This window comes from Lygodium microphyllum, chromosome 25 (assembly GCF_053477565.2).
Source record: "Lygodium microphyllum isolate KBCC chromosome 25, Lygodium_microphyllum_v1.1.10, whole genome shotgun sequence".
Lineage (NCBI taxonomy): Eukaryota > Viridiplantae > Streptophyta > Polypodiopsida > Schizaeales > Lygodiaceae > Lygodium > Lygodium microphyllum.
This window is the reverse complement of record NC_141159.1, coordinates 9,076,942-9,089,055: the sequence shown is the minus strand read 5'-3', so window position 1 is coordinate 9,089,055 and position 12,114 is coordinate 9,076,942. Positions and strand designations below refer to the sequence as shown.

Genomic DNA, 12,114 nt, shown 5'->3' with positions numbered 1-12,114 from the left:
ATTAGGGCAAAGAGGAGAGGGGCTATGAAGCATCCTTGCCGATTGATGTTCATGGATGCCTGCGCATTTGTGAACAGTGAGTCTACCATGGATATAAATAGCAGCCCAAACTTAAAGTGCTCCAATACCCTCCTAATGAAGACCCAATTAATACAGTCATATGCCTTATCCGGATCGACATTGACCATGGCAAACTCAGAGTTGTGGTTCAGTGCAAGATCAATTGACGTGAATAGGTTGAGGACGGCGTCCTGAATTTTCTTGCCATTTATGGATCCAAATTTCCTTTCATGGACTATCCTCCCTAGGAGGAATTTAATCCGTTGAGCCAGAGCTTTTGAGTAGATCTTATATGTGAAATTTAACATAGTCAAGGGGCGCCAGTTAGCTAGTTTGGTTCTCTGGACCGACTTAGGGACAAGTTTGATGAGACCGTGCTTGGCTTGCACTTGACACAACCACCATGTGGGTAGCACGTGGAGGGAATGCAGACTCGATCGCTTTTACTCCACCCGGGGGCATGGTGGCTCTATGGCAACATTTCCTGCCGTACTCTCTCGGCAATCTCAGCTTCGGACCATTTGCCTATACTAACGTCCTTTTGTGTTACTGTGACAGGGAGAACACAGAGTCCCCCACCCCGTTTCGCCTCAACACATCTTTCCTCAATAATAAAGGATTTGTCACTGAATTGGCGAAGACCTGGGAGAGTGCTAGAGACCTGACCCTGTCTCCTGCCTTTAGATGGCAAATATGTCGTGAAGCTGTCAGTGTAGCAGCAAAAGCACACGGAAGGAAAGTAGCAACGCAAAGGAGAAAAGATGGTGAAGCAGCAAGCAGAATTAGGGAGAACCTCATGGAGGCATTGGCCATCATGCCTGATGACATCCACATTCAAACTCTGCTGAGGCGAGTGGAAGAATTTATGAGGCTTCAGGAGGAACATGCAATTCAAGCGGCCAAGACCTTGCTGAGAGGTCAGTGGGAATTAGCTAGGGATGCCCCCAATTCTTTCTTTTTTAAAGCTCTAAAACTCAAGCATGCCAAGGAGACCATAACAACAATGGAAGACGAACAAGGAATACTCCACACTGATGAGTATCCTATTGCAGCTGTATTTGAAAGACATCTTTCTGCAGTTGTTGGCGTAGACCGGATCTCCAGATTGACTTTGACCGCCGTCAAGAGAACTTTCTGGATGATGGCGGATTTCCAACCATCACGCCTGCAGAAGCATTACTGCTTGACAGGCCATTTTCTGTGGAGGAAGTAAAACACACTGTTCAACTCATGAAAACAGGGAAGGCGCCAAGCCTTGACGACCTGCCAACTAAGCTATTTCAAACTATCTGGGATATCTATGGAGAAGACATGGTGGACATGCTAAATATGTCTTAGTATTGAAAGTGCCATAACTATTACGAAAGCCGATATAGTACAAAATCAAAAGGAAATAATGTCCTCAAAAATTACTCATCCGTGTTATAGTAGGAAGGGCTTGAAGGTTTAGTGTGTGAGTACGAAACTAATAGATCTACATATTTATTTTATTTTGAACACAACATAAACTTGACACCGAGACCAGAATACTCTGCTAATCCCCTCGGATGCACGTATGACAGTGAAATGACGAGTGAATCCGCCTCTGCTGGTGTCAAAGTCAACAACGGATTTAGCTTCCGTCTTCCGTGCAGAAAAGCTTGCTGTCTAAGAGGACCTTCCCGCGAAGTGTTTAGTGACGAGTGCCAAAACGAACCATAACTATCATTCTGAGTTCTGGGCGATTGGAGCTTACCTTCCCATGGTGTGTTGCGTCGCTCGCTTCACCTACTAATCCAAGTCACCCTCTCCTCTAACGCATGGTCTGTATCCCTTTTCAAGTATTAAAAATTATCTGGAACAGGGGGTTGACCTGCAACAGGCGGTGGAGAGGTTGAAGCTGACAAACAAGTTCACAGAAGCTTGGAGAAGGAACACAAATTAGGGGTGCGTCACGTAATCCACAGCAGGAACGCACAGAAATTCACATATTCAATCCTTAATCCTTCCCGAAACACATTGCAGGAAGACCCTCGGGCCTCTAAGATTTTAACCTCACTTGTAAACTTCAAGAGCTTGCTGTCAAGATTGTCAACCTTGTGCATCAGGTGATATGCCCACTTTAAACCAGAATCAATACTTTGCTGCAGAAACTCAGTGTTCAATAAAAACCAAGGATTTATGTAAAATGAATTTGTGAGATACAAAAGCTGATTGTTCTATCAGCATACTGTTATTCGCTTCGCCCTGAGTAACTTACGATCACTTGAAAGGTCTAAAAGCTTGCTTTCAAAATTGTACTTCATCAAGTTAAGCTCCCTTTATATCAGAAACATACACAGTGGTTTGTGACGCAAGGCACCAGAGGAAGCAGACTGAGGTACTGCAGCTGGTTGTTGACAAAAAGCTCGTCGTTCAGTTCTAAAATGGCATCTTGGCAACTTTAGCTTTAAGGTTCAAAGCTTTTTGCTAAGTCTGAGTCAAGCAACGCTACTCCAGCTATTTTATTTGCTGCCTGATAAGTTTGAAAGATTCCCTACATTCATTGACGTCTTCATCATCCAAAATCCGAACCTTAGATGCAATGTTTATTGACCGTTGTCAAATTGTCTGAGTCAAGCAACGCTACTCCAGCTATTTTATTTGCTGCCTGATAAGTTTGAAAGATTCCCTACATTCATTGACGTCTTCATCATCCAAAATCGAACCTTAGATGCAATGTTTATTGAGCCATGAATTCTTCATTATCCAAAATCCAAACCTTAGATTCAGTGTTTATTGAGCCATAAAAGCATCAGTTGCTAATCAGTATTACGTATATCACACTTGAAGCCCAAGTTTTCAAAAATAAAACCCATGTGAGAGGATAATTTGAGGTGGCTATTGTGATTGATGCAACACACATGGCGATAGAGGAATGCACTGATTCGGTACATTTTTCAAAATTATGGTCCCAGGTCCCAAGCTTGACTTGGGAGACCTTGATCTGCTCAAAATGCATGATAAGAGGCTATCATGATACATCACCATAGTAAACAGAGCCGCACTTGCCTCTAACAATACAATCTTGCTCGATTTATTCATCCGATCAAAAAATACATAATAATAAGTAATCCTGGATATAGCATATAATATGATGCAGAGACCATTCATTTCTCTCATTATGTGATGATGCTGCTGCCAAAGATATCCTAGTGCAGATTTTGATGCATTTACAATATCTACATACATCAACCTGGGACATTATCTCCCTCACTGCGAAGGACAGGATTGATATCCACAAGGGCTTTTCTTGGAGGTGATTGGCAGTTAGGTTTTCCTTCAACAAGCTCCACTACTGCATGATGTAGTTAGAACATCTATATACATCAATATGAGCTATTGTACACATGATCTTTGTCCCTCTTAGGCACATGTCCTTTGTCAATGCGAAGGACAGGGTTGATATTCACTAGGGGTTTCTAGGGAGCTACTACCAGTTAAGGTTTCCTTGAACAAGCTCCACCACCGTGCGTAAGGAACATCTCTGAGCTTCAGTAGGACAAAAAGTGCAACTCCACAGCCAAAGCCCAGGGCTGCATTGGAGCCCAGAGACACAACTGTGCAGACAAGCATCACGAATGCATCCAATCTGCTGTTTTGATCCCTGCATGCCATGGCCAATTCTACACCTGAAAAGAGCAGTAAGACTCCAAGTAATCCAACAGGAAATGCAGAAAGTATTTCTACAAGTGAGCTTCCCACAAGTAAGCTCAGAATAATCTTAGCAGTCCCCAGGAATACTACAGCCGCACCACTCCTTGCACCAAAACGGACCTGCCCGGCTAATCCTCCCGCCCCATGGCAGACAGGCATGGCTCCAAACCAACAACCAACAAGATTCATCATTCCCACGCTACTAGATACTGCTGTCGGTGTGACTTTCTTCCGAGGGAAGAGATCTGATGACAATTTGCATACTGCGATGACAGAATTCAGTATGGATAGTGGGATCTGAGGCACGGCTCCTCTCACAAACCCTGTCTTCCAATCTTCCCAGGAGATGCTCATGATTTGGGGTGTGGAAGGCCCGAGAGTGAGCTGTGCCCAGATGGCAGGGTTTCTGATGAAAGCGAGTACGACACCAAGCAGGAAGATGATAAGCGCAGTGGGAATCGATTCAAGGTTAAAGGTGTAAGGCATGCCAGTTCGATGCTCCTTTGTTTGAAGGCACATCCTGCCCTCTTCTCGGGATGTGGAATCATCATCCTTATCGGCGACGGAAGATCCCTGCACAAAGCTGTCTCCCGACCCAGTGACAAGCACGATGAAGACGAAAGCGACAAGGGCGAGCAGCATACCATCCAATCCGAGCCAAGGCCGACGCCCGCTGCTGGTGCTGGTGGAGAAATCCTGCTGCTTAAGGATATAACCAACTGCTGTTTTGCCAAAACTGATGCCCTGAGAGAGCTGGATGCCTCGCACAACAGGCATGGGCAAGAGGCGCTGGACGACGGCCATGAGGCGGGTAACGCCAAGGACGAGCATGAGGGCCGCAGTGCAGATGCCGGCGGCCATGATCTGCTCGACGGAGAGGGGGTCGCTCTGGGAGATGGCGACAGCCGCGATGGACTTCATGGGCTGCACGGGCATGGGGACGCCAAAGAGAAGGCCGGTGACGATATTGTAGGCACCGGTGAAGAGGAGCGTGGTGCCCAGGTCGAGGCCGTTGACGAGCGTAAGGGCGATGGCGATGGGGACGAAGGTGCCCAGGTCGCCCAGTGCGCCGCTCGCCTCCGCCCATGCGGCCTTGTAGTGCAGACTGGAGCGCAGGTGCGAGGCAAGCGAGCTCATGGGCTGCCGGCCATGGCCTGCGCTGGTACTGGCCATGGCTACGCAGGAGCAGTATAAATTGCTGATGTGGGTGTCTCCGACAGGATGTTGCGCCTTCTCTGTAGGAGAGATGATCCCCTCAAAGCAATCTGTTTGTCTGTGTCCGTGTGTGCGTTTATTCGGCTGCAGACATGCTACGAGAGTTTTTTCTCCGACACGATTACCAGCCCAATCGCCTCTCTCCCTCCAAGCTGGAGAAAGATAACCCCTTGTATGAGGGAGGTCAAGCGCACAAAAACATTGTAACAATTTTTCATCTCACATACGCTTGGGTGTTTCTCCCTCCACCCGGGCCTTGTGTCTACATAATACAATTACCATTTTTCATTCTCAAAACTATCTTGCTATCTACTCTCTTTTCTAAGCAAAGTGTCTTCTTGCAAGCAAACGTGGGAAAAAAAGCATGGGGGATCACGGTGCCAACTGTGGGTGACGAATGCAAAGTGGGAAGATTCACTCTACGTACGCCTTGTGCGTTACACTTGGTATCAGAGCTCAACTCACACGAAGGCTAGTCCTTCATCAATAAGCGTGGGAGTGATTTTGGAAAGGAAGCTAGTTGTGGTTCATCAACATGGGTGGACGCAACAAGAATAAAGGTGGGATTGGGGATGACTGAGATAAAATCTCAGTGGCCCTTGGAATCCGGGCAAGCAGGCCTCGATTAGCAATTGGGGAAGAATATGCAATGGAGCAGGAAAATGAGTTGGATGTGGCGATGCATGACGAAGAGAAGCCGCGGCGCAAGCCCGACCCGATGCATGCCATGCGAGAGATGATCAAGGACTTGCTGGCTATCATGCTGCCCAAGGCATTGGGAAAGGCTCAAGCTGAAACTGACAATGAGGGGGAGAATCACCGAAGGCGCCGAAGGAAAGAGAAGAATGATCGGGATGACTCCTCATCAGATGAGATGGAAAAATACAAGCCTCAAGCACCAGAAAAGTACAAAGGAGAAAGGGACTCAATGAGTCTAAACAGATGGATACGAGAGGTGGATGGCTACATGAAACTACTCAAGGTCTCAAGCAAGAGAAGAGGATTGATGGCGGCACAGCTGCTGGAGGGTGATGCCTCGAAGTGGCTGATGTATGAGGAAGAATAATTTGGTAGAAAACTCTCATGGGAAGAGTTGCAGAGAAACATGAAGGAATACTTTGTGCCAAAGAATGAATCGTTCAAGATCAGAGATGAATGGAGAAATCTAAGGCAGAATGCAGGGCAAATGAGAGACTATGTACAAAAGTATAAGTCTCTAATGCTTCAGCTATCAGACATGGACGTGACTACCAAACTGCACGGATTTTTGTATGGGATACAGCCATAGGCTCAAAGGGAAATAGAGAAACAAAAGCCAGGAAGTGTGATGGAGGCCATGACAATGGCCAAAAGACTCACAGACTATGAGGGTAGACAAGGAGGGGCGGGTCGTGGGTCCTCTCAAGGAGGCAACACTGCTCAGTCAAACCCAACATGGGAAAATAGACAAAATCAAGGATCATACCAAAACAATGCACCGGGAAGCAGCAGATGGAATAGCAAGCAACCCCTTAGACTGGAGTACAATGAAACTCGGTCTAAGACAACCCCAGCAAATAGTTCTGCCAGTTCCAGGACAACCAACTCAGGGGCCGGCCGAGGGAATAATAGAGGTGTCTACGGAAGGGGAAGCAGAATTGGACAAGGAAGAGAAGGCCCATTGGCTTGTCACACATGCACACGACCTCACTTCACGCATGATTGCCCGGGAGGGGTAGCTTCATCAAGTGGGTCAAGGTTTGCTTATGCACAAGTAGATGTGGAGGGGTCAAGATCAACAATTCAGATTACGGAGATAGAAGAGGAAGAGAAGGAGTGGGAACCTAAGGCCAACACAGGAGCAGTGGGAGCAAAGCCATCAGTCACCATGCCGACCTTCATTCCCAGCATCTGCAATATGTTTGTTCAAGCCAGGTTGGGGATCCAGTCCCAAACAATGATGGGTGGATATAGGGGCCACGCATAATTTCATAGTACCTCAAGCAGCAGCCTGACTAGGTGTGAAGCCGGTGAGGGCAGAAGGGTTGGAGGTGTCTTTTGTACAAGGGAAGTATAAGTATTGCAAGTTGGCAAAAGGGGTCCCAATTCAAATTGGACAGTGGCAGGCAAGCCTAGATTTCATAATGGTCCCAATTGATGATTTTGAAGGCATCCTAGGCATGGATTGGATAGACAACCATGTCTTACAAATATTGGGCATGAAGAAGAATAAAATATACTTGCAGGCCTCTTAATCAATGGTATGGGTGCCATATTTTCGCACAAAGTGCAGAGGCCACAACAAGTCACTGACAGGAAATGTGGTGGATACTAGATTGGTGGTCACAAAGGTGCAGGATTCAAGCAGCCATGAGAAGGATAGTGCCGCAAAAGTATGGATACAAAAGGTACCAACAAAGGAACAACAAGCTGAAGGCATAAAGAAGATGGAATCAGTGATGGATCAGGCAATGGAGTCAACTCAACAAGAACAAGTGGAAGCCCAAAGCCCCATGGAGATCACTGCCAAGCAGCTAGAAAAAGAGCTGAAGCACGGGGGTAAGTTACGGCTCTGTATGATGAGGCTCATCGAAGAAGAACCAGTGATTCAATAGATCATCTGGACGATAGGAGATGACAGGGTCCGAGAGGTCTTGAACAAGTTCCAGGATGTCATGCTCGACAAGTTTCCTTCTGGCTTGCCGCCTCGCAGGAGTGTGGATCACTGAATTGATCTCTTGCTAGGAGTACAGCCACCAGCAAGGCCAGCCTACAGGATGACAGGAACGGAGCTAGTGGAACTAAAAAAGCAACTAGGAGAGATGGAAGCCTCTCGTCACATTCAGCCTAGTAGATCGCCCTATGGTGCTCTGGTCCTATCTGTCAAGAAGAAGGATGGGTCTCTTCGACTATGTACGGATTATAGGGCCCTCAACAAGTCTCTGGTGAGGAATAGATACCCTGTTCCGATAGTGGATGAGTTGCTTGATCGTCTACAAGGAGCACGCTACTTCAGCAGAATAGATCTAAGGTCAAGGTACCATCAAATCAGAATAGCGGAAGGTGATGAAGAGAAGACGGCCTTTAGAAGCCCGTATGGGAGCTATGAGTGGCTAGTCATGCCAGAAGGGCTCATGAATGCACCAGCTACTTTTTGTGAGCTCATGGATAAAATATTCATTGACTATTTGGATGATTTTGTGATCATATATATTGATGATGTCCTTATTTACAACAAAACGTTGGAAGATCATGTGCAGCACTTGGAGAAGGTCTTTTCCCAACTCCGAGCCAACCAGTTATTTGTTAAGCCAGAGAAATGTGAGTTTGCAGTGCAAGAGATAGAGTTCTTGGGCTACTTGGTTAAAGAAAATGGCATTGCCATAGATCCCAAGAAAGTACAAGCAATGAAAATTTGGGAGGCTCCCCGCAAGCTTGGGCAAGTGAGGGAATTTCTGGGGTTTATTATCTTTTGTCGCAGGTTTATTGAAGGATATAGCAAGATTACAGCCCCTCTGATAGATTTAATATCCAATTTAGCTACGTTCCAATGGACGGAGCGAGAACAATAGGATTTTGAGCAACTAAAGAGCATGATGATTCAAACCCCAGTGTTGAAGATGACTGATTTTTCATGCCCGTTTGAGGTCCACACAGATGCGTCAAGTTATGCCATAGGTGGTGTGCTCATGCAAGATGGGCATCTTATGTGCTATGAGTCAAAGAAGTTGGACCCAACTGAAAGGAGGTGGGCGACTCATGAGAAAGAGATGTATGCAGTGGTACATTGCTTGAGGAAGTGGAGGCATTATGTTCAAGAAAAGACAACCAAGGTCTATACAGATAACATTTCTCTCAAGTACTTTCAAACTCAGCCTAAGTTGTCACCAAAGCAAGCCCGATGGCAGGACTTTCTAGCAGAATTTGATATAGAAATTATTCACAAACCTAGTTCCTCCAACAAGATGCCGGATGCTTTAAGTTGGCAAGCAAAATTACAAGCCATCACAGTAGCCGAAAGCAGATTTAGGGCCCAAGTGCGGGAGAAAATTAATGGAAATGAAGAGGCACATCAATTCTTAAAGGAGATTGAAGCAAGGACTACGCCATGGGGAATATATGAAGTCAGAAATGGGCTCATCTACTATAAAGGAGCCCTGTATGTACCAAAGAATGATGAGCTAAGGAATCAAATATTATGGGAATGTCATGATAGTCTAAATTGGTGGGCATTCTGGTCAGATTAGGACTTTTGATCGCCTCAAGAGATTTTTCTACTGGCCCAAAATGCGAGAGGATGTCACTGAGTATGTACGCACATGTCCTACTTGTCAGATGGTGAAAGCTCAAAGGATGAAGCTAGCAGGGAACTTCAATAGATGTTGATTCCTTCTCGACCATGGGATGTGGTGAGCATGGATTTCATCACAGATTTGCCAAAGTCTCATGGATGCACTGCTATTTTCGTGGTGGTGGACTACCTCTCCAAACAAACTCACTTCATTGCTATCGAGCCTCCTATTATAGCACCAAAGGTGGCCAAGTTATTATTTTCCAGGGTCTTCAAGTATCATGGTCTGCCTCTAGCCATTGTATCCAATCGCAATCTCCACTTTCTCAGCAACATATGGCGGGAGCTTTTCAAGTTGATGGGTACTCAGCTTTGCTTCTCTTCGGCATTTCATCCTCAAAACAGATGGCCAAACGGAGAGGCTCAATCAAGGCATTGAAGATTACATCCAAAGTTATGTCAGGGCAGATCAGAAAGATTGGGCACAGTATCTCGACATCCCGGAGTTTCACTATATGTGTGGTGCCCGCCCATCGGCTTTCCAGGCACCCTTTTAGCGGTCTATCGAGAAACGAATCTAAGCGTCGCTGCCCGGCACTCCCAAGGAATGTTCCGAGTTTTGTCGCCTAGGGTTTCCTGAATCCGCCTCGCAACAGAACGTTCATGACCGAACCCACTAGGATCGACCTGAAATTCAGGTTTCTAGTTGTCAAGGTCTCCTATTAGCATTCTAGCATCGGGTTTTGGACATCCTACTTTACGCAGAGATACCCAACCCGAAGCAGATCTATGCCGCACTTGGTTCAAAGAGAATGGGAAACGAGAGGGATACGTTGCTCAACCTCTCTGCCCATAGGGCATAGTCCCATTCCGGTCCCCTAAAACGGCATGAATCGGGTTCTAACCTATCAATATCTAAAGGTCGAATGACGATAAAAACTTGTGAGAAGCCTCCCAGTTCTCTGGGACCACCCTGCCATAGGACGGACCCGTCGAGGATTCCGCCCACCCGCTTCCCTTAATAGCTTTAGTTTTCTAATTAGGTCCTACCACATTTATGTGTGACACTTAAAATCAGCTTCATTAATTAAGCCTTTTAGGGAACAAGGTTCGTTCGCGTAAATTATAGCACAGACACAAAAACAGAGCAAAGCAATCTATTGACAAACAAGATCAAACAAGTTCCTTAACTTATCTTCAAGTTAATCTTTGTCTCCCGCCTATACAGGAGAAATTATGTTTCGCTTCTGTCCAACAGAAGTATCCCTTCTGCCATGCAGAAGTAACTGGTCCAATTCACATGGCACCAAAACTCAATTCTTTATCTAGAATAGGATCTCCCAACATGCCCAGATGTTGGGGGCCACGGAGGTCTTCAACTCCATTCTAGACCTAGCAAGGGGTGTCCAGAGCTCCAACTGACCCACAAGCTGTCTAGGAGCGAAACATCATACCCGTGGTTGGCCTTTTCACCACTCGACCTTCGGCCCATGAATCGAGCAGTGCCCTCTCGGGTTACTACGCGGTGCGACCATGGAGTTGATCCACCCGTATAATATATCCTTCCTTAATTAAATCCTTTAAGAATCAAGCACAAACAAGGCAATCAGCCTAATATCATTTTCCAAGAAAACATTCCTTTAATCCCATGGCGACTTGTCATCACAGACCCTTGCCATGCATTTGCCATAAATCACAAGCACTTGGAATAATCATCCAAACAATAACTAACAACCAATTGAATGTAAAAACATTTAGGATGTTGTTCGATCAATCAACAAAACCAATTTCATTCTTTCCAAACAATGCAAGAATAGACGATATAACATTTCCATCGTATATTTGCTCTCTCCCTTGGGATCTAAGAGCAATACCATGCAAACATGTTCTTAACACTTCCTTCCTTCGGCTAGGGCATATGTTAAGGGTTCAAACACTATTCATGATGTAAGTTCTATAGGTCACTTACCTTGATCGATAACCCAACCCTGAATTTGGATTGGCAAAAGTCATCCTTATCCAATGGATCTCAAGACATCCTAGTTTTAACCCTTATGATTAATTTCTTGTACTAGCTCTTAGTCAAGTCATGAGGCAAATAGAAAATTATCCTCATATATCAAACATGTCATAGGCATAACGTATAAATACTTGATAAGATAAGTGTGAGATTATCTCAAGTAATTATACTTTAACATACCTTGCCTTGAGCTAGAATATAATTCTTCTTAATATTTGGGCTCTTAAGCTAAGTACTTTTGAAGTATCTAAACTTTAAACTAGTACTTCTCCATTCATGATTCTTAATGTCATATTCTTTTAGCAATTATGCTATTTATAACCCTTGACTATACTTTAATCTAGCATTCCTATGCCCAATCTTTTAATGTCATTCTTTTGACGACTATGCCATTCATAACGCTTGACTAATTCTTCCTTGTAATTGCTCTACTAGCAAATAAGTCATATGTAACTAGGTGCAATTATCTTCCCTTGATATATGCACTTCACAAACTCTATCTTCCGAGTAAGCGAGATGAAATTTATCATTTCCCCTCACCTATACTCATGCAATAGTATGGGCTTAACGTATCTCATACGAGAATCAAAGCAACAATCTAATTTGATAATACATTACTTACGACCGGAACCGCAGTTGGATTGATAGTGATGCCTTTGCCCGAAGCCTTGTTGTTGGTTGCGGGATTATCATCCGCACGCGACATTCCTTGCTTGGAGGCCATCGTCCGCAAATAGACTCAAGAGATTAAGAAGGTGGAGTAGATTCAAGATGGGAGAGCGTAAGAGAAGATGGTTAAGTCGAGGATCGAGATAGAAGGAATTGAGCTAATTCTCTTCCTTGCAGCCTCTCGAGGTGACTCTTCTCTCTCTCT

General features: G+C 45.2%; 2 protein-coding genes across 2 annotated transcripts; one reads left to right on the top strand and one right to left on the bottom strand.

The window, feature by feature from the left end:
- Nucleotides 1-220: 220 nt before the first annotated feature.
- Nucleotides 221-2,964, top strand: LOC148013899 (uncharacterized). The gene is made up of 2 exons (XM_087666440.1): nucleotides 221-977; nucleotides 1,623-2,964. Exons 1-2 carry the CDS (start codon nucleotides 464-466, stop codon nucleotides 1,628-1,630), a joined length of 522 nt encoding a protein of 173 aa, XP_087522566.1. The 5' UTR covers nucleotides 221-463; the 3' UTR covers nucleotides 1,631-2,964.
- Nucleotides 2,965-3,086: 122 nt separating this feature from the next.
- On the bottom strand, nucleotides 3,087-5,120 carry LOC148013898 (molybdate transporter 2-like). Its single transcript, XM_087666439.1, has one exon. It carries the CDS (start codon nucleotides 4,906-4,908, stop codon nucleotides 3,463-3,465), a length of 1,446 nt encoding a protein of 481 aa, XP_087522565.1. The 5' UTR covers nucleotides 4,909-5,120; the 3' UTR covers nucleotides 3,087-3,462.
- Nucleotides 5,121-12,114: the final 6,994 nt, after the last annotated feature.